Source organism: Strix aluco, chromosome 15, assembly GCF_031877795.1.
Source record: "Strix aluco isolate bStrAlu1 chromosome 15, bStrAlu1.hap1, whole genome shotgun sequence".
Taxonomy (NCBI): Eukaryota; Metazoa; Chordata; class Aves; order Strigiformes; family Strigidae; genus Strix; species Strix aluco.
The window spans coordinates 14,133,215-14,155,697 of NC_133945.1; the positions used below are offsets into that span (position 1 = coordinate 14,133,215).

At 36.3% G+C, this 22,483-nt stretch overlaps 1 protein-coding gene across 4 annotated transcripts in view; it reads left to right on the forward strand.

Moving 5' to 3' along the window:
• SMG1 (SMG1 nonsense mediated mRNA decay associated PI3K related kinase) overlaps nt 1–22,483 on the forward strand; it is a 67,412-nt gene that overhangs the window by 12,639 nt on the left and 32,290 nt on the right. For 3 of the 4 annotated variants that reach the window (XM_074841352.1, XM_074841351.1, XM_074841353.1), the window contains 20 exons: nt 1,170–1,325; nt 6,490–6,626; nt 8,839–8,897; nt 9,661–9,874; nt 10,705–10,830; nt 10,926–10,998; nt 11,680–11,777; nt 13,369–13,542; nt 14,563–14,787; nt 15,488–15,589; nt 16,061–16,330; nt 16,904–17,034; nt 17,782–17,943; nt 18,413–18,531; nt 19,116–19,203; nt 19,287–19,388; nt 19,854–19,994; nt 20,310–20,509; nt 20,790–20,986; nt 21,678–21,845. In XM_074841352.1, coding sequence (XP_074697453.1) covers nt 1,170–1,325; nt 6,490–6,626; nt 8,839–8,897; nt 9,661–9,874; nt 10,705–10,830; nt 10,926–10,998; nt 11,680–11,777; nt 13,369–13,542; nt 14,563–14,787; nt 15,488–15,589; nt 16,061–16,330; nt 16,904–17,034; nt 17,782–17,943; nt 18,413–18,531; nt 19,116–19,203; nt 19,287–19,388; nt 19,854–19,994; nt 20,310–20,509; nt 20,790–20,986; nt 21,678–21,845 — 2,942 coding nt within the window. Of the gene's footprint in view, nt 1–299; nt 481–1,169; nt 1,326–6,489; nt 6,627–8,838; nt 8,898–9,660; nt 9,875–10,704; nt 10,831–10,925; nt 10,999–11,679; nt 11,778–13,368; nt 13,543–14,562; nt 14,788–15,487; nt 15,590–16,060; nt 16,331–16,903; nt 17,035–17,781; nt 17,944–18,412; nt 18,532–19,115; nt 19,204–19,286; nt 19,389–19,853; nt 19,995–20,309; nt 20,510–20,789; nt 20,987–21,677; nt 21,846–22,483 lie in introns of all 4 variants that reach the window. The other variant, XM_074841354.1, reaches the window with a different exon arrangement.

The following is a 22,483-nucleotide window of genomic DNA, read 5'->3' on the forward strand; positions in this document are numbered from 1 at the left end:
AATACACAAACTTCTGCCAGCAGTTCACAGCTTTTTATCAAAAGCTTTTGCCTTCAAGATGATACTCTTTACATCTGCTAAGGTCCAGGTTCACCTTGATGTTTGAACTTTTTTTTTTTTTAGCCATCCTGTAGTCTCAGTAGGCTGCCTCTTTACGGAGAGCCACCTCTCCTTTTTCCCAGGCATTCTTTTATACACTGATGCAGGTAGAATTGTGGAAATACCTTTTCTGAAATAATTCTTTCATATCTTTTGTTGTTCTGCGTTTAATTTTATTAGTTGATTCTTCCCTGTCTCAGGCAATGCACTTCAGAAAGCTGCCTGTACAGCTGCCTCAAAAGTGAGCTCTTGAGTTCACACATTGAGTGAACTGCAGGCTCTGGGGACAGTTTTACTTCTCCACAGTACTGCAGAGGAAGAACCTGCCCCTCAAAGTGGTGTGGCAGACTGGAAAAATGTTTGGTTTCAACATTTGAGTATGTAAATTCTTGTGGATCTAGGAGTAAAAATAATTGAATTACTCAAAATGAGACTTTCAGTTCCATTTTATATTGTTACTGAAGATGTACCATGTGTATCTCAAGTGGGAGAATGTAGGATTGAGTTCAATTAATTTAAGATAATGTCAGTATTAGTGTATGAAAATATGGACTGTTGTATGTTTAGGGAGGATTGTTGAATCTGTACACATAAATGTTCTGTGGCTTTTTAAAAGCTTTCTCCTTTTTTTTTTTTCTGGTCATTTTACTGAGCCTGTGTGGTGGATTTATAACAAAAACAGTGGAAAATTGATGTGCATAATTAAGGAGCAAGTGAGTGAATGTATCAAGCCATGTGTAGTAGCAGTTTGACATGAAGGGCCTTGTAAAATGCAGGGTCAAAAGTAATAATAAGAAAACCTCAAATGCAACAAAATCAATGTTAAACTTTATTGCAATAAAGGTTTTTTCATGTGCTTCAAAAAGCACTGATTAGATTCTGAATATGTGACCTGGAAACTTACAGGGCATTACAAAACATTTTGCATGTGAAAATGGAAAACAAAGCTAAAGAAGGTGGTAGAGGATAGGACTGCTAATCTGCATATGAGTTGAATAGCTCATAACATACTACCTTACTAAATATATGGTCTGATAGCCTGTTTTAATCTCATGTTGTTTTTTCGACAGGTGGCTACAGTGTCAATGGAGGATCTGGGGAAAATACTTATGGTCGGAAGTCGTTGGGGCAAGAGCTGAGAGTTAACAATGTGACCAATCCTGATTTTACCAGTGTTCCGCATGGGAATCGTGCTTTAGCCACAAAAGACATGAGGAAATCACAGGGTAAGAATACCACAGATTTTCAGGAAAAGAGAACGTCCTATTGGCAACCTCTCTTGTGTTCAGAATATGAAAACAAGTTCAGTATGATTAGGCAATCTATATGGTTTTTATTTTTTGTGATATATGATTAGGTGATGTTGATGGAAACTGTCATCTTGTTTTTACTGTTCCCTGCACTGAGACTTCCTCCATAGGTTAGGCAGATCTCTCGACTACATGGCTTATGCTATCAGTCTTTCATTTTCCGTTAAATAGCTTTTGAACCCTTATTCAGGTTAGGTAAATTTGGCAAAGAGATCAAGGGCTCCAAGAAGGAGAACTTGCTCTTAGATTTGTTGAAAATTGATGCCTGAGTAAAGAGTTGTTAATTAATGAGTCCCCAGTGTGGGAAAGCCTTCAGCAGTGAGCTCAACCGTTATCTGTTCTCACTGGCCTGCAGGTCAGCTAGTCATCACATCATACCAGCTGGTTAGTCAGTAGATGTGTACTCCTGAACCAGCCACAACTCATGCTCCCTCTTGCTCAGCTGAGGATTAGAGGCCAGGGAGGAACCGGAGGCATCATAAGAATGTGGGCAAGGTCTTGGGAGATGCAGTGAGAGGAAATCTAGAGTTGCAAGAGGGTACAAGAATGCTGGGCACGTGTTTTTTGAGAAAAAGGCTTCACTTTTCCCACTATTTGGGATTAAATCATAGTTTAAAAAAAAAAAAAAAAAAAGGAAGTTAGTCCAAGGACTTCTGTAGAAACTTTGTTATGACTAAGCACTGTCATTTATTGTATCACTTAGTATAAGTGGTAGTTGAGCCACTGACAAAAACTGTGACTACTTTATGCCAGACACATTATAAACATATGAGGACACAGTGTTTCTCCTCAGGGATTTGTATTTCAGAGGACACAGAAGGTGAAAGAAGAGTGTTCTGTGTACTTTGCAAGTGGAAGCACTGAGGTGCAGGTGGTAACATGACTGTTGCAAAAGCCTGGTCTTTGGAATGGGTTAAACTCAGATGTAATTTAAGGCACTAAAAGGACTGAATAATTGTTATATCAAGACACCAGAATGGGATTATAATTTCTATGTAGAGGAAATAGAGAATTGTCTAATAGAGGACTCTGTAAATAATACTTCTGGTAGTGGGCTTGTGCATGAATTTAGTACTGGCAGAAAATTCAGACTATACTCCTAGGTACGTGAGCACCTCTTTAATCCTTAAAATGTTAGGAACTATAATTTTGGATGTCTGAAGTTGCTGCCTATGACTTGCATTCGTCTGTATTTATTCTGTCCTCTAGATGTCAGATTTCAGGAGTTTCTCCCTTTTAACTGGGCTGTGATTCTTGTAGATTTCAGCAAGTCATTTTGATTTTTTGTATCTTCAGAATACAGTGGGATTATGTTGCAACAGGATCTTATGTTTTAAATTCTTCTATATTTTCTTGTTTGTTAGCATGTGCATTAAGCAAGTTTTAAAATAGTTCTCTTCTGTGAATGAGACCTTCTGTGAGTAAGACAATTCTGTGGCTCAGACCTTGCTGATTTTTCACAAAGCAGAAGTCATATACTTGTTCATTAACTAGTCCTTTGATTAGGATAGCTTCAGCCATGCTCTTGGTTAGTTTATTTTACTTTTTTTTTTATTTTTTAGGTTATGATTATGGCTCAACAGACAGCTAACACTTCCTTTTAGGGAGTAGTGCCAGTATTCATCAGATATTAACTGAATAAAAACAAAGTAGAGAATTTTGAACAGTACATCTTGTTCTAGTAGCAGTTAAGTATGTGTCTCATACCAGTAATCTTGGTGGCGGTAGTTTTATCTATACAGTTCTGGGTTTAGGATTTTTTTTTTATATGTGGAACAGCAGAACCATTTTTCAAAATAAATTGCAACTTTCCATTAAGAGATTACAAACAAAAAGATAAATGCAGAGAAGGCAACACTAAAAAGTTGCAAGTTGTGAATGTAATTCAAAGCTTATACTTACTGTTGACTTTTCATCTAACATTGAAGAGTCAACCAACGTTTTTAGGAACAGGAGGGGGGACTTTTTTAGGGACCTCACAAAGATCTAATATATCTTTAGACCTAACCTAGCTGTGCTGGTGTAGCTTCCCATGTGCTTGCTGAATGGCAGAGATCAGTGCAAACTGAGAGTGACAGAAGAGAAGTGAGGTGTACTGTGTGTTCGTGGTCTAGGTTAGTGTTGGTAGAGTGCAGCTGGAGGAATATTGTGGAGTAGACTTTTCTCTTTCTCATAAGACACATATGTTGTCTTGGAAAGGACTGTATTATGGGGTGGCCAATGCATTGAATTACTTAAGGACAGATTCATATTGCTGTTTTGAGAGGCTTCATACGTAGACAGTCTAGTGAAATAAGTGTGTGTAGGTTCAGTTCAGCTTAAGCTTTCAAGATACATTCAGTAACGTAGAACACTGTTTTCCTCGCAGAAGAGTTTCCCCGTGGAATTATGAATAGCAGTTGTACTTTCTATTTTGTGTATCATAGTCTGTGTTAATTTCCTTTGTAATCAAGCTTTAAAAGAACTTTCATTCTTGTTTGCATATGTTTTGTTTCAGAACTATTCCATTTGAACTTTCAAAAAAATTTTTTTTTCCCCTGGTCTGGTGACCTTCTACTACTGCCATTTTTAAAGAAAATGGTAAACATGGTACACCCCTGCCTGGGCAGGCTGCATTCTTTGTGTTAGTCCTTTCCTTTCTTCTCCAGGGCTGATCAAATTTTTTGGGTGGGTAAATGTCCTAGGTCCATCTTTCTGAAGTTTGACTTTGCATTGACCGTTGGCAGGCAAGCCTTGGACTACAGCCGCTAGCTCAACTCTGGGCAGAAATACAAGGAGATCTTCAGATGCAAGTGATCGTCTAGCAGGGGTTGTAGTTATTAGTCTGGCACCATCACTCAGAAAGACCTCAGATGATGCTTCAGAAGGTGTCTTTCTGATCGTGATTCCTTGTACATTTCTCACCAGAAGCATGGCTTTTTGTCCACTACTGAAGTCTGTGGTTTCCAGATAAAGGAAGGGAAAAGAATCTTAATTCTTCCTAAATGGATACGTGTGCCTTAGTTTTCTGTAAAATCAGTAACATCTTAAAAGGATTGCTCTTCATGCCTGTCAGATAACAGCTCAACATGTCTTGTGTGGTTGTGCTAGCTAGGAACAAAACGTAGATTTGATCCTTCAGACTCGTATTACAATTTTAATGTTTGCTAAACCTGCCTCATCCTTCAGAATTTCAGGTGTCTTCAGGCTTAATTGCTTAAACCGATGCCTGGCAAGAAACAGATTATCAAAGCCTATTTTATTCATACTCTCTTTTAAAAATTAAAATAAAGACATGAAAATAAGGTTGAGAATATTCTTCATGACTGTAATACAGAAGACGTGCTCTCCTGTAGATGATGCCGTGGCCTATGAGTGGGTTCATAGGATTCTGTAATACGCAAGGACACAAAGGTTTTTGTTTCTTAAATTTCTTTATTACAAGTTACTACAAATTACTACTAGTAAAGCAAGTATATACTTAACTATTAATTACTTAAATGCACTCTATATATATACTATTCAAAGTGTTACCAGTACAGCACTCGCTAAACTTCTCCCAGGAGTGGGGCCAGTTGATGACAAAGTCTCACTTCAAAGATGATCTGCATCAGAGTCTGGAGTCAGTCAGGTGTCCCCAGCGAGGGTCCAGTCTGTCCAGGAGATCTTGCACAGTGAAGTCTTTGCAGGGGGAGCTCTTGGAGAGAAGCTCCATTTTGGGTAGAAAGCAGGTTGTTTTTATATTGTTAGAGACATAAGGGGGCGTAGGATGCAACCACCTGGAGCCACAGTAGCTTTTACGACTGTTTTTCATCTGGAACAGCCAATAGATGATGTTGCTTTCTATTTTCTCAGACCAATGTTTGCTTTCCTGGTCTATTTTTCCAGCTGGAACAGCCAATAGCTGTTGCCAGTTCCTTCTTTCCCAGGGTGTTTTCCGCCATTTCAGTCTTGTTTTTCACCTTGCCGGACACAAGTTTGTTGTTGTGCTTATCAAGGGTATCTCGGGATGTTTCAGGTTCTTAGGTACCCAGCTGCCCTTCAAGGATGCTCCAGGTTCCCAGGCCGGGTTCTCAGGCCAGCAGTTCCCAGGCTGGCAGACGTAATCTTCTGTCAGTATTTTTCCATTATAATCAGGTTGCCTTTATGGCTGCTCCCATCAGATGACTGATGTGTAACATACCAGAGAAAAATGCTGTCTGTAGTTGTCTTGGGTGTTCTCATAAGAGTCATGGTGACTAAGGAAGCCTCTTAATGTTCCATGAATCCTCTAATTTTAATCACCATGAAACATCTAGCGTTAAACTTTTCAAAAGAAACTTTGTTTCTTTTTTGCAAATGAGGGGAATAAATTATTAATATGAATTCATTGTAATTGGTACCTAAATCAGGTAAACTGAGTTGTGACCTTCACTGGTATCAATAGTGCGATATGAAATGTGTTCTTAGGAAAATGCTAATTCTTCTGTATTATGATCCACTTAAATCAGTAGCCCCTGCACCTCTCTATGCTGTATACATTTGTTCCTTAGTAGAGGAAGAGTAGATCTAATTTTCTTTTCAAAACAGAACCCTGCTAGCTATCAGAAGACTACTCATAATCTTTCTGGTGCCAAAATGATAGAGAAAATCTTGTTTGTTGGTAGTTGCTTGGGCTTAAATCTGATTCTTTGCTTCAAGAAGCAGCTTGTTTTTTCCACCAGGTTTTCTTTAAATATTATTTGTTGAATTATTTTTGTTTATATATTCAGACAGAAGTCTGAATATATAAACACACTCCTTTTTTTTTTTTTACTTCCATTTACATAGAAGGGAACTAAAGCTAGGTTTTTGTGTAGAAGTAAACAGTTCTGCTTGGTTCTGAATGAGTTCTACCTAGGTACTGGGCTGTCGACTGGAAGAAATGAAATATTTTGGTAGCTAAACTAGATTTTACATTTAATTTTCCTCATATTAGCTTTAAAACAAATAGAGATATTTGTTTTTTACTTCTCAAATTGCTATTATGGCTTATTGAGTCTATAAATACACATTTTGGGCAATAAAGATATTATTAATCAAATGTTATAGAGAAAAGAAATAATTGCCTTTTGTTTTTCAGAGCGATCGTTGTCTTATTCTGACGAGTCTCGACTGTCAAATCTTCTTCGGAGGATTACTCGGGAAGACGACAGAGACCGAAGACTGGCTACTGTAAAGCAATTGAAAGAATTCATTCAGCAACCAGAAAACAAACTGGTTAGTAAGTTTTACTTTTCCATAGCCCTGGAGTTTCTCATTTTATAAAACTGTCTTTAAAGATCTGGGTATTGGGGTCTGTCTGTGAGGAATATCTTATATACAAGGAATTTCTTTCCACAACAAAGGAAAGTGTGTTCCTGGATTGCCTGTCCTTTTTTCTGTCATTCAGGAAATTTTTTATTGCTTGATGACTTATGACATACTGCCTTAAAGTAAACTACTGAGTGCATGAGCTATAGCAATAAATATGACAATACATGTGGGTTTTTTTGACTGGTCTTAGCAATATTCTCTGCATCCTTCAACAAGGAAATAGAGGAAAAAAGAAGTAAAACGTGTTGTTGTCTTGTTCAAGAGCTGTTTCTGTATTTTAAATTAAAACTATGCAGATACTTATACAGTCTTGTGAATAGCTCACCTTAGAGTTATTCACTTTCTAGCTAAACACCTTTGTACGTGGATTTCCTTTTATGGGAAGAGAACAAAATAAGTCTTTGTTTTCATTGCATCTTTGGGTTTTTTTAATGGGTTGTTGAACTCTCTAATATCCTCAAGTGTTTCTTAAGGATTGGGGGGGGGGGGGGGGGGGGGGAGTATCCCACTGTGAGTATATGTTTTTAATATTACTTATTTTGAAGTGAGGTATTAAGAGTATTTTGTCTGACATATCTCCCCCACTGTTTTGGAGAACTTAGGGGTTGGGTGTTATGTGTCTATTCATATCTGTAACGAGTTGGTTCATTCTCCCATTATATATTAATTTACCAGTGGTAATTGTGCTCTTTTCCAAAAGGTGTGACACTTCAACATTGAGACTTTTTTTATTCTGTGCACATAGGTATAAGCAGACCATATACAAGCCTAGCTCATACTTCAGCTTTCCTCTGAAACAAAATCCTTGTTAATACAAGGGTTTGGGGAGAAAATGCTTTCCACAATTATTCCGTGGTGGGTTTTTTTAACCTACATCCATTATTCTCAATGCATTTTTTCCCCCAGTTTTTTTGTAACTGCATTTTATTTAGGTTTATTGGTATCTCAGAACATATTGGAATTGCCATTCTGTTATCTAACTTGGTGACAAACTTGGTACTTGTTGGTGGTCAGAATGTTAAGTTTGTCACTGAGAAACTTTTCTTTAAACTTCTCCTAGCTTGCTAATGAGAACAAGATCAGATGTTGAGTGATACCCATGGTGCCAAGCCTAAAACTTTATAATGGACAGTGTTTAATGTAGCAGTAGCTCCTGCAGTTCTTGACCCTATTAAGTGTAGTTTAACAGAGTTCTTCCCATTCTCAGGGTTGAAATGTGTGTTCAACAAACTAAAGTAGTAAAAGTCACTAGGCAGTGGCAATTGCCATGTAATGGCTTCATGCTCCAGCTTCTAAATTCTATAGATGCCTTCTCCTGTCTCTTTTATAGGGTCTTTTGCAGATACCAGGCATGTTTTTACAATGTCCTTTTCAGTTCAGAGGAGTCAATCATGTAGACCTCTTTCTCTCCCCTCCACCCCCAAAAGAGCAATGTTGCTCATAACTTAACAAAAATAGATAGCATCCACTGTGTTAAAGATTTATATCTTTCTGAAGAAAAGAGAACAATTAACTCATCAAGAAAACTTCTTATACAGTTGCAGCTCATGTATTATTTTGCAACTCATTAATGTAGTTGGATTTTTTTAGTGCATGTTAGGAAAAGAAGTATTTCTGGTTGTGTTTACTGAGAAGCACTGGTTCATCAGTAATGTTTCGTCCCCCAAAGTAGTACTCCCTTTCTTTGAAAGTCAGGATCGCCTAAGGAGAAATTTTAATACTTCAGATTGTATTAAATATTCTGCTGATACAATTGGTTATTAGTATAGGAGACTAGGTCTTCAGTAGACGCTACTGATGAGCTGTATGGTGAGTCTTACATTTGTGATGTAATCTTATCAGCAAGAACTAAACTTAGAACAAACCTTGATAGCAGCCTGCCAGTGTATTTTTGTGGCTACTGTAAATAAATATGAAATATAACTTGTAGGATAATATTGCAGTATTGCTTAATATAGTTTATGCTAGTCTGCAGTGGCCATGGAAAGCATAATAGCATTCTGTTAGCAAACAGAACTGGCAACGGTGTTTTTAATGTGGATGTAAACAGGACCTAGTTTGCAGAAGTTATCGTGCCATTACTATGCTTGTGCCTTTTATGTATCTTATATTATAGGTACTAGTTAAACAACTGGATAATATCCTGACTGCCATTCATGATGTACTCAATGAAAGGTAAGCTGGAAAAACTAAGCAGTTTAAAGAGCAAAAATAACGACAGCATTAGGTTTGGATTTCAATATAGAAATGGAATGGAGGGGGGAAAGGTTGAAAAACTCATTCACTAATTTTGCATGTGTGTGACATTGTAGTAACAGGACAGAACTGAGGGAGAGTTAAAACAGTCTGACAAACGAACAATACTGTTGGGCTGTCTGGAGTACACTTCGCATGGAGAGAATTTGAATGCACAAGTGTGACTTTTATGTTGTGGATAATATGAAGTCTGTCTCAGCTATGTTTAATCACCTGGGTGTAGTAGTGTACAGAGTGTACTGCTGTGGTTGTCTAGCTTGCAAATTGTACTTGAGTTTTTTATAACCTGATCTAATTCATTTATATCCAACTAAGAGCATATGTAGAGGGAGCTCAGGTGTGTGGGGCTTTTTGGTGTTTAATTCAGTGTTATTACCCAAAATCAGCTGTATGTTAAGAATATTTTTCCTTGGATAGCATGTTGCAAGTAGAATAGCCTATTTATTGCGTATTTTTGTTCAAGTTGATTTATTCCATAGAAATAATATTTCGTAGAATTTTTCAGATTATTAATTTTTATTTTAGCATCATCACTGCTGCCGTAAAGTAGGGGAGAAGCAGCTTCGTTCATGCTTATATTTTTCTGCTTTAGAAAATGTTTTAATTTGTTCATGGTTTCTTTTGTTCTGCTCTCATGTCTGGAGATTCCACATTTCTTTTTTTTTCCTCCCCAAAAATACAGTAGCAAATTGCTTCAAGAACTGAGACAGGAAGGAGCATGCTGTCTTGGCCTTCTTTGTGCTTCTCTGAGCTACGAGGCTGAGAAGATCTTTAAATGGATTTTTAGCAAATTCAGCTCATCCACAAAAGATGAAGTTAAACTTCTTTATTTGTGTGCAACCTACAAAGCACTAGAGACTGTAGGAGAAAAGAAAGCCTTTTCATCTTTAATGCAGGTAAGACTACAAGTTAAAACAGGATTATTAATGATTTTTCTAGTGTAATGCTTGAATCAGCTTTTTAAACTTGAATGAACAATGTGTACTGCTATGTTGACATAATAAGTAAATATAATTACAACTGGAAGGGAACTTTCTGACTGAGTGGGATTCTTTGATTCTGATTATGTTAGAAACGAAAGTCAGGTCTTTGTAGGGTGATATATATCTTGATGCGACTTTTTAGTATATAGTGCAGATCCAAGAGGAAAAATCTTGTTGAGACCAAAAAGACAACTCAAGTGGAATGGTTCACAAAACCCAACCTGTTGATTGCTTCGTGCTACCTCCTATTTAGAGTTTCTAACTTGGATTGTAGTTGTATTTGAGAGGGTGTGGGATGTGTGCAGACAGATCTGGTCCCCTGGTTCAAGTTTTAGGGTCTGTTATTTTGGGTGTAGAACAACTATGTCCATGTCTGTGCTCCAATTTAATATGTACTTTATGGAGCCAGAAAGCTTCAGCAGGAGAAACAGGAACTTAGACCAGTCAGCTGTTCTGCAGCTAAAGGATTAAAGAAAACAGCATCCCCAAGACTTGAACCTGGGTCTACTGTATTTCAAGGAAATGCCCACTTGAAATGATTATTTTCATGCAGTATATGTGATGCTTTTTACATTTTTCTCCTTCCTGCAGAAAGATTATTGGGATGTTTCTGTTGTTTGAATCAAAGTAATTTGCTGAAAAGTGTTCAACACTGAGTAAATCTCTGTATGTCTAATATCATAACTTTTTCACATGCTGTTTTAATGATGTGAAATGCCTAGTGGCTTTGCTTTACTTTTTAGCTTGTAATGACCAGCCTGCAGTCCATTCTAGAAAATGTGGATACACCAGAGTTACTGTGCAAATGTGTCAAGTGCATCCTTTTGGTGTCCCGATGCTACCCACACATTTTCAGCACCAATTTTAGGGTAAGCTTACTTTGTCCTCTCTATTTGCTTTCTCGCATAGAAATGTTGGTGCAGCAAATTGGGTAATAAACCCCCTTTTCAAAATTGCTTTCCAGGACACAGTGGACATACTGGTTGGGTGGCATATAGATCACACTCAGAAACCTTCACTGACGCAACAAGTGTCTGGTAAGTTTGGCCAAAGAGTCACTAATGTAAGTCCACTCTGGCTTGCAGATGATGTGGGCTTACTTACACAGGTCTGGTCCTACTGACATGGAAGTTGATATAAAACCAAAATGACTTTCTGACTACTTAACAAGAAACTTTGTTCCTAATTTTTTAGTAAATTTCTATTTGCCATTTTATGCTATATCTGGAAAAGTGGGATGCTTTATTTGGGCTATATTTGCACATCAATTGTTTTGTGTAACTTTAACAATTTTTAGTAAGTATATAGATCTTAATATATTCTCTGTGAAAGAATATATTTTCTCCCATGTACTTCTAGAACATCTTTGTGGTAAAGATACTGTAATCACATTTAAGAAAGTGGGAAACTTCTTCCTATGGCTATAGCAGTTGTCTTGGAGGTATTCACAGCAAGTCTGTTATGTTTTTTGTATCATAGTCCTAAATTTTGTCCTTAATGTTTAACTGCTGTGGGGCAGGACTGAACCTTAAAATGAATTTGTCAAAGGGACAGAGGAGAAAAATACAGTTTATTTTAAAAACAACTTATGTTAAAATTTTCATGCAGATGACCTTCTCTTACCTTATCAACTTTTACCTCAGCAATATGCAACTAAAATTTATTTTTTGTACGTTACCTTGTTTCCCTGTTTTAATTGCCCTGTTTTATTTATACAGGATGGCTGCAGAGCTTGGAGCCTTTTTGGGTGGCTGATCTTACTTTTTCTACCACACTCTTGGGTCAGTTTTTAGAAGATATGGAAGCTTATGCTGAGGTAAACAAGACTTTATGGTATATACCAGAGTGAACTGTTGTGGATTTCTTAATAAACACACAGCTGTGATTCTTACGGATGCATTACATTTGTAGAAAATAAAATTGTATGGTTTTCCTGGGGAAAGAGGATCAAGTTATGGAGTATATTGATGTCATATACAATGACAATTCTACATGAATCTTCATGAACTACTTAAATAGTATCACAACCAGGCTTTCAGCCATTGTTGTTTGAGAATATTATGTTGTAATAAAAACAAAAACAATCAAACAGGAATGCTTTCATTTTTAGAAATCTGCAGTGAAGACATTTCATGGTCTTTCCTTGGTATTTTCTCTAATTGTCCAACTTCAGATTTTTTCAGAAGTAGTGACTATGGGGGAGAGGGATTAATGGTAAATCTCTTTTTTAAAATAAAGTAACGGATTATATTGTGCAGGAAATAATGCAGCAGGAACTGACAGAAAACAAAAGTATTTTCACTTAACATGTTTTGTTTTGACTTTGTAATCTTTGCTTAGTTAACAGGACACAGAGTTTATCTAATGCTGTCATTAAAGGAAGAGTTTTGGTTTTTGGAGAGGGGTGTTGTCTTTTTCTTAAGGTGTATGTGCTTGTACGTATATGTGCTTATAACTAAATTATGCTATATTATGTATGTTAACATGCAGATCCTGTAGATGAAATTGTTCTTCCAGCATTATCAGTTTCACTCAAAGCAGAATAAATAATTTGATTTGAAATAGTGTACTTATATGTACACCAAAGCTTTTGATGGTGCAGCTTTTAAGAGTTAGGGTTCACAGACCTCTTTGGCAGTGTCAGGCCCACAGAAACCTGCACTGCTGTGGCTGCGGGCACACAGCTGAAAGTGATTAGTCAGTGCAGTAAGTTGCTGCTTATCAGCTTGTCTGCTGAGCTGGACAATGTGCGTATTCTTAGTCATGGAAGAGTTTTAAGATAACATGTGTTAACTTAAATCATGGAGGAGGTGGTTCCAGCTAGCGTGTTTTTTATCTCACAGTGGGTTAGACCAAGGCTATATCTATACTAATGAGATCAGCACTTCTGGGAATGTTCCCAGGCACTGATGCCAGCTGGCATGAAGTAGCCTGCTAGTAAGCTCATGGTCTCCAGATCAAGGTAGCTGCATGTAAACAGTGTGATGGGAACGGCCACTTGAACATCCTGACTCCAATTTGTGGATGGGAATTGTTTGGGAGAGCAGTAGAAGTGTGCAGACAACTGTTGTAACAGTGCAGCAATATGGATGATCACGTCCAAGGGGCCAGGAACATCACAAGCCTCTGCTTTAATTTACAAGATATAGTCCAAGTACTCTGTTTCAGCGGCTAAACTAAGGAGCAGCATCTCATTACTGCTCTGTGACTTGCTCATCGTCATTGTGTGCCTATATCCCATCTTCGTATGTATGTGAAGTTAGAGACACTGGATAAATATAGCTATAATTGCATAGTATCTATAATATGTCTGTAAAATAGGTGAAGTATTTTCAATCTTTTGATCTTTTGTGCATGTATTATAACTGTTAATGATGTGTACTGATATATAAATTTCCATGCTGTAGGACCTCAGCCACGTAGCTTCTGGGGAATCAGTAGATGAAGATATTCCTCCTCCTTCAGTATCACTACCTAAACTGGCTGCACTTCTTCGGGTTTTCAGTACTGTGGTGAGGAGTATTGGGGAACGCTTCAGCCCGATTAGAGGACCACCAATTACGGAAGCATATGTAACTGATGTAAGAATTTGAGTTTTTGTTTGTTGCTGACATGATTTATCACCATGTAAAGATGTTATTCACTGTTGGGTTTCTTTAGGTTTTGAGCAAATGTATTTTCTTGAAGAAATATGATGAAATAATTTTATTAAATATTAAGGTATAGATTGAGATAGTGGCACATGGGAATCATATATAGCAGAAACTAACATTTTTAGGCATTTTAACTTATGCAGCTGGGTTTATGCTTGTATTATCTTTCTTTGTAACAATAATGTCACCATTTATTCAGATTGCTATGATGCTGTAAAAACTGAATTCAAATTGAGTTCAATTTTATAAAATGCAGGTTTTCTTATCCATGCTGTAATTGTATCAAAACTGATAGCAGTCCTCTTGTTCTAAAGTATTGTACAGGATGGTGTAAATTCAGAATAAATATTGTATAATATGCTAAGTAGCTGCTATACTTCTGTAACAGGAACTGTAGGGGGTGTGAATGATTTAAAAGAAAAAGAAAAGATAAGATAAAAATACTTGTAGTCAAAATCTTATTGTTGCTGCATGTGCTGCACAACTGGAATTTTTGCCCTTGCAGAATTCTGTGAGGGACAAAACTTCTCAGATAAATAAGTGTATGGATTTCCCAATTAAAGCCAAGACAGTTATGTAACTTGTGTCTTAATCTGCAGAAGATTCTTTTGACAAAATCTCAAGAAAAGAAAGCTAGTCTGCCTATTACAGGAGGAGTTCTGTTGACATCAGTTGGAACTGAATAGATTTCTGAATAATGAATTTAAGTTTTCTAGGTCTCTGCAGGTCTTTAACTGAGTAGGAAAGCCGGCAATTGAAGGTTTGTTTTTTCTTCTGAAGTGTAATGCCATGGCATGCATTATTCAGAATATTTTATTGATAGAATTTACCAAGGTGCAGAGTAGTGGATGGGACAGGCTATTGAAAGGATGTGAATGTAATTAAATAGCATGCAGTCCTTGTCTCTTTTTAATGGAGTGTAATTTAGGTGTGTTTTTAATTTTCCAGGTTCTGTACAGAGTAATGAGATGTGTGACTGCAGCAAATCAAGTGTTCTTTTCTGAAGCTGTACTTACAGCTGCCAATGAGTGTGTTGGTGTTTTACTTGGCAGCCTAGATCCAAGTATGACCATACACTGTGACATGGTCATCACGTATGGATTAGATCAAATGGAAAATTGTCAGACTTGTGGCACTGATTATATCATTTCAGTCCTGAATCTGTTGACACTGGTTTGTACATATTTTTATTATTGCAGTTTTCGCATTGGAAAATAGTATTTTTAAGCAACCTTGCTTTTTTTGTATGTGTGTATTAGATAAATATTTAAAACTTTTCCTGATCACCAGCAAGAAATTCTTCTTCTAAATGCTTGTATTCTTTTCTGTAAAGCTTATGCTGATAGCTTGTTTATACATTTGGCCTATTGATAAATTGGTGTTTTGTTTCAGCCTGAGTGTTCATGTTTTGTTGGGTTTTTTTGTTGTGGGGTTTTTTTTTTTCCTGCCTCTCTGGCTTGACTGTTGGACAGAGCTGTTCTCTGGCCTCTGCAATTGATAATACCACCTGATGAATTTCAGAATCTTAGTGCTTAATATGTTCTATCTATCTACTTACGCTATAACCTGGGAAATAAGACTTCTTCAAAACATAGCTCTTAATGCGTAAGCCACAAACTCTTAAACCCACATCGATCTAAATTAATCATACAACTTTCTCACCTGTGCTGTTAAAACCTGAAGATAACTGATTCTCTGAATGGGAATTTGGGAAAGCAAATACAAAATACTTGCATTGCTGGCAAGATATTTTTTCTAGATATAGTGTATACAAGCTAGAAGAACAGTATTTTAATTAATCTTTAATAATCTATTCTACTAAAAATAAATTCAGGTAGTTAAATACATTTATCATTTTGGTTCTTACCCCCAGATTGTTGAACAAATAAATACAAAACTACCATCGTCGTTTGTAGAGAAATTATTTATACCAGAGTCTAAACTACTTGTTCTTCGTTATCATAAGGAGAAAGAGGTAAGAGTGACTTCTACAGGTATACTACAATAGCCTTCATGCATCTCCTAGAATATATTCATTAAGCTGTAAAACTTTGTTCGTCTTAAGTGTATATATATATTTTTTTTTTTTATCTAACTATATATCTGTGAAACTTCTGAAAAGGTAGATGTAACTAGTTCTTGGGTTTGGCATTTAGATTTGATAAGGAATTTGTAAGTTGGTCATCACACCAGATAGAGAAGTCCTTAGTTGATGTGGCTTTCATGCTCAGTGTGTTATGTGGATGATCCAGAACTTAATTAATAGATTCTGTAAATAGTACTTAATTACAGAAAACTGAAGATAGGTATGTGTATTGGACATAGGTATGTGTATAGGTATGTGTATAGGACATAGATAAGAAGCATAATTTTAAATTCTGCATTGGTGATTAATATATTTTATGATTTCATGCTAATCAATCATTACTGTATATATATTCTCAAGGTTGTTGCAGCAGCCCACGCTGTATACCAAGCCGTACTGAGCCTGAAGAACATTCCTGTTTTGGAGACTGCTTACAGGTTGATTCTAGGAGAAATGACCTGTGCTCTAAATAGTCTTCTGCATAGTTTACATCTTCCTGAGGCCTGTTCTGAAATCCAGCATGACTCTTTCAAGAAGCATATATTCAATGTGGATAATGCAAAATTTGTTGTTATATTTGACCTCAGTGCTCTAAGTACTATTGGAAATGCTAAAAACTCATTAATCGGGGTGAGTAAAAACTCCATAGGTAGAAGTTTGTGCAATAAGTTTAAAAACACTTTTTTACTTAAAATATGCCATAATGCATTTGACCAGTAGTGCACATATGTATAATTAAAATGATCAATATTTTTTTCCTAACTTATGTTATAGAAGAACTTCCAGTATTTAAAACTTAGGGGAAACAGAATGGGTGGACTGCATCCCTGGCTGGTGCATAATCAAAAGCAGTTTCTAGGGAAGAGCATCTTATCAGGGTTGTTCATGGATTGATTCTAAGATTGTCATAGTAATTCTTTTTGAAAAGTAAGACAGATACCAGCAGCTTTAGTGTGTCCTCTTTTCACATCAGCCATGTGAAGACACTTGTTCCAGATCTTTCCAAATAAAAACATAAACTGCTTTTAACAGGTTGTTTAAAAAGGGAAAAGAAAATAGTTGCAATTAAGGTCAGAAAATTATTTGATAGAGTTGTTTCCCTTGGGAAGAAGCAAAACACGATAATTAATGGTATGGAAACTACCCTTAAAAATAGATTTGTATACATTATGTTTCTTTGCTTATGTTGTGATTGTTTTATAGATGTGGGCCCTTTCGCCGACTGTGTTTGCACTACTGAGTAAAAATCTGATGATTGTTCATGGTGACATAGCAGTTCATTTTCCTGCTGTCCAGTATGCAGTACTCTATACATTATATTCACACTGTTCCAGGTATGAAGATTAGTAATTAATCAGTATTTTAAGGATGAACTGATCTGAGTAGAATATATTGTTGGAGGGATGAATTTAAATAGGCTATCACAATTACACTTTTGCCCAAACTTCCCTAATCAGTTTTTACTTTCATTAATTTCAGGAAGTCTGTATCTCAGCCAAGAAACCATATCCTGGCTTAAAACTTGGCATTTTATTCAAAGACAGATTAGAAGTCCTGTGTTTGAATAGAGATAACTGAGGGAGAACTCTACTGAAAGTAAATAAGGAAATATTATTTACTATTTTGCTTACTGTGAGATCTAGGAGAGGTAATGAAATGTAAACAACAGATTTAACCACATTTTGGACCTTATTGCTACAAATGTCAAAGTAAGGGAATGTGCTAGTTTAACTGTTACTCTGTACATTTCTTGATTTTTTTTTTTTTTTTTTTTTTTTTTTTTCACTAAGCATTTGATACTAGCCACAGTTGAAACCAGGTTACTGGACTGCATGGACTGATGTAAAATTGTAGCTTTGTTCTTTTAGGCCAGGGATCAAAATACTTGGGTTTTGACATAATGCAGTTACTGAGTGGGTGTACATTAACTTTTGCTGCTGGGGTTTTTTGGTTGGGTTTTGTTTGTTTGTTTGTTTGGGGGGTTGTGTTGTTGTTGCTGTTTTTGCCCCCTCCTGTATACTTTAAGGAAGTATCCCTAATCTTGGGGTGGTTTTATATTTTGCTTTTCCTTTCCTTTTCAGGCATGACCACTTCATATCCAGTAGCCTCAGTTCTTCTTCTCCCTCTCTGTTTGATGGAGCAGTTATAAGTACTGTAACCACAGCAACAAAAAAACATTTTTCAATCATACTAAACCTTTTGGGGCTACTGCTTAAGAAGGATAACCTTACTCAGGATACCAGGTAACTAACATTTTCTACATATCAGGAGACTTTTTCTGTTCCCAGTAGAATACCCTAATTCAGAAACCAGGATAATTTTTGTCTGTAAAACTTGGGGTAAATTTAATCGGTCCAGTATTTGGGGTTTTTTTTGAAACATTAATAATGAAACACCTGTGGAAAAGATAGCTGCTTATTTTTATGCATGAAAACTAGAAAAATTGAAACCTTCATAAGAGCTATACAGTAAAAACAGAGCTATCAAATTTTACTGAAAAAAGTTTTTGCTAACTGAAAGTACCCTTTTACAATAGTTACAATCCTGTATTACCAAAACGCTGTGAAAGCTAGGGACATTTTTAATGTTATGAAAACTTTTGTTTAAAAAATATGAGTTATGGTATACTCGTCTGTAACGAAGTAGTTCAAGTTATATTGAAAGATATCTTTCTGTAACTGTATTAGTGACCAATCCTTTTGTTTTTTGAAGGAAACTACTTATGACATGGGCTTTGGAAGTGGCTGTTCTGATGAAAAAATCAGAAACATATGCACCGTTATTTTCACTCCCATCTTTTCACAAGTTTTGTAAAGGACTTTTAGCAAACAGTAAGATACTGTGTATTTTTACTTATTAACTGTCTTTTATGTGGCTTAATTAAGTACACAAGGGACCTTGTCATATACCACTGATAGCTGTAACTGTACTTGTTGTTTATTTTACTCTTAGGGGTGCTTCCAGTTCATATTGTGCAAAAACATACACTTTCCTTCTATATTTTTCCTCAAATGGATCCCTACCTATTACTTATGCAAACAAATGCTTTTAGTAACATAATACTAGTAAGAGCAGTAACTTCCCAAGGCCAGGAGTTACTAACTTTACCTTAGTTTTTTCTTATTGAAATATATTGTGTATAATGCCAATGTATGGAGACTATAGAAGGATTAATCTGTCAGCTGTCAGAAAAGGCCCATAAGTAACATGTAGCACAAGCAACTTTTACTAAGCATTTGTTATAGTAAAACCAGTCAATGAAATCAAAAGAAAAGTATTGCTTAAAGCCTGTGTTTCCTTCTACCAACTGTGCTGTAAAAATGTCTTTAGATGTTCTACCACAACCAGAGTAATGCATAAGTTACCTAATTCTAGCAAGAGTAACTTCTTTTTTCCTTTCAACTCCTTAATTCAGCCCTTCTGGAAGATGTGAACATTTGTCTTCAAGCATGTAGTAGCCTCCATGCCCTGTCTTCTTCCCTCCCAGATGACCTTTTACAAAGGTACTTGCACAGAATTCTGTATATTATTTGAATTGTGCTGTTAATGGAAATGTTACCACCTTTTTTCCTTTTTGGTGATGCAGGTGTGTTGATGTGTGTCGTGTTCAACTAGTACATAGCGGTGCTCGTGTAAGACAGACTTTTGGAAAACTTCTGAAGTCAATTCCTTTAGATGTCGTGTTGAGGTAAATTGTTCAGATTAACTTCAATACAGAGAATGGTTTAGTTTCTTTCTCCAGTGACATTTATCTGAAAAATAATGCCAGTTGAATGTTGTCATACTGTCTTAATTTAAAATGAAAGAGCATGAAGTGTCTTGCTATCTCTTCTACTTTGTTACAGATTTAAGAACAGTAAGTAGTACACAAAGTAATTAATAAATTTGATAAACTATGCAGCACTTTTTGCAGCAAATATGAATACTTGTAATGTCCATGTTATCCAAGCTTCAGTAACATTATCTCCTGCAATTTGTCTCAAGGACCTGAAATCTTAAAGCACTTTGTCATAGTACCAGAGAGTATATCTATTTCCAGTCATTGCATGTATGTCTGTGTATGTGTTTAACTTTTTTGTGCAACTTTTTTTGATTTTTTTTTTTTTCAAATATATTATAGCATGGGTTGTTTTTTCCCCCCTTCTTCCTGCAGTAACCGTACCCACACAGAAATACAAGAAATTTCTTTGGCTATAAGAAGTCATATGAGCAAAGCTCCAAGTAATACATTCCACCCACAGGATTTCTCTGATGTCATTAGTTTTATTTTGTATGGAAACTCTCACCGAACTGGGTAAGAACTTCTTTTAGAACTGAAATCCATGGATGTTGAATTTATAGTAAAGAATTCCAAGCTACATCTGGCTTAAAATTTGTAATTATCTTTACAAATTACATTGCTTTACCTTCAGTCATTTTTTTTACACTTATCTTTGGGTATTTATAAATATCTTCAAATACACACCTTTTTGCATATTTGTCTATGTACATTGTTGCTTGGAAATAATCCTATGAGAGATTTGTCTGAAAGCAATAGGGCGCTGAAGTGTGTGCAGTATAAACTTGTTACCACCTGAATTTGTGTTAATGTACTGATGTTTTCTTTCAGGAAGGATAATTGGTTAGAAAGATTATTCTATAGCTGTCAAAGACTAGATAAGAGAGATCAACCGACCATCCCACGTAATCTCTTGAAGACTGATGCTGTTCTTTGGCAATGGGCTGTATGGGAAGCAGCTCAGTTTACTGTTCTTTCGAAGTTACGAACTCCTCTGGGTAGAGCCCAAGATACATTTCAAACAATTGAAGGTAATGTAAAAAATATAGTCTATTTTTATGGGGTTTCTTTGGTGAGGTTGTGCAGCTAAGCACTTCATGGCCAAGGGTAAGAAGCGCAATGGCTTTATTTTTCAGTGGTTATAGATCTTAGCATGTTTGACGCATCAAGAAGTGCAGTGGCAGAAGACTGATTGCATAATTGCTATTAACTTTTGAGGGATTTTACTTTAGCATTGCTATACCTTGACACATTTAAATAAAATGCTGTCTGGTAATTTTTTTTTTCCCAATGTTTTGGAAAAACGTGTAGGTATTATTAGGAGTCTTGCAGCCCATACATTAAACCCTGACCAAGATGTTAGCCAGTGGACTACTGCGGACAATGATGAAGGACACAGTAGCAACCAGCTTAGGCTTGTTCTCCTTCTACAGTATCTGGAGAACTTGGAAAAATTGATGTACAATGCTTACGAAGGATGTGCCAATGCCCTTACCTCTCCACCCAAGGTTTGTCTGTCTTAGAGTGCTGATGTTACTTGAAACAATCTATTGAATGAACAGTGGGTTTGGGGTTGTTCAGGTCTTAACTGTGGAACTTCAGAAGAACTTAAAGTTTGAGGCTCTTAATTTGTCTGGCTTTGACTTTGCTTATTCGTAGAGAACATGTGAAAACAGGATTTATTTCTGGAGTACCAGCTTGTGTAGTGGTACAAATCAAGCAAGTCTGTAGTACCTTTGATTTGTAGCAGTCACTTATTTGTAGATTGTCGGCAGTCCTGTTATAAAGTAACACAATTACGTGAGGCTTTAAATTGCTTTTGAAGAATATAATAATTATCTATAAACAACGTACCCTTTTGTGTAGTTCTAACTACAAAACATTCTTTACTGTTGAAATAAGCTGTTTAATTGCCAGACTTTGACATTACAGTAATGTGTAATTTATAGTCAGTTCAGTTCAGGATTTTTAGCTTGCTAGTATGCTTGGCCAGTTGCATGCTATGCATGATTTCAGACTGTCTGCACTAATAAAATTAAAGATTCAGAATTTTACCTGTTTCTTCATCTCTCAATTGAAAACTCAACTGGAGAAAAGAAATCTGTCCTGACTTTGATTGTTTAATTAAGTACTTAATGTAACTATTTTGATTCATACAGAAGAATGGTATTGTAAAACTTACCTTTTCTGTCTTTAAAGGTCATCAGGACATTCTTTTATACTAATCGCCAGACATGCCAAGATTGGCTAACGCGGATTAGACTTTCCATCATGAGAGTTGGATTGCTGGCTGGCCAGCCTGCTGTGACAGTCAGGCATGGTTTTGATTTACTCACAGAGATGAAAACTAATAATAGTATCTCTCAGGTATTCTCTTTTCAAACTCTGTAGACTATTGCAAAAATATTCCCACGATATTCTAAAAAAACTAAGCTAAGGCAATCAGTAGTTATTAAACCAACTGGTCCATAAAAGATTTTGTTATTTAAAGCCACATTTTAAACTCATAATTCTGTATTGACGGACTTTTGTGGTTAAGTGATACTGTAGTTTGGAGATTAGGATGTGCTGTATACATGTGGTCAAATACTATACATAAATGAATGCTGTAGTTTGTTCGCAGTTTGAATTGAGCAATTTCTTTTTAAGTGGCAGGTTCTGCTTAAACCTCATGAAAGTTCTGCTGTATCAGTGTGAGGCCTTCCTGAGCTTGTGCTAGTATAGTGTCTTTGCTTACCTGTGGGTTTGAGCAGGAGGGGGATGTATCGTGAGGGTATCCTTCCTCTAGTAACTAGCAGATAGTGCAGGGGTGGGATGACTAGTTAAAATGGTTAAGCCTTCTTAAAAAAGTTGAATAGTTTCTTCAGTACATGACTTGATTTGCATAAATATTTTAACAAAGGAGGTCTGATAGATATTTATTACTTCCTGCTTCTTTATGAATTCTCATACTTACATAGGTACAGACTATCCCATAGTGATTGCTCACTACTGACATTCAGGCT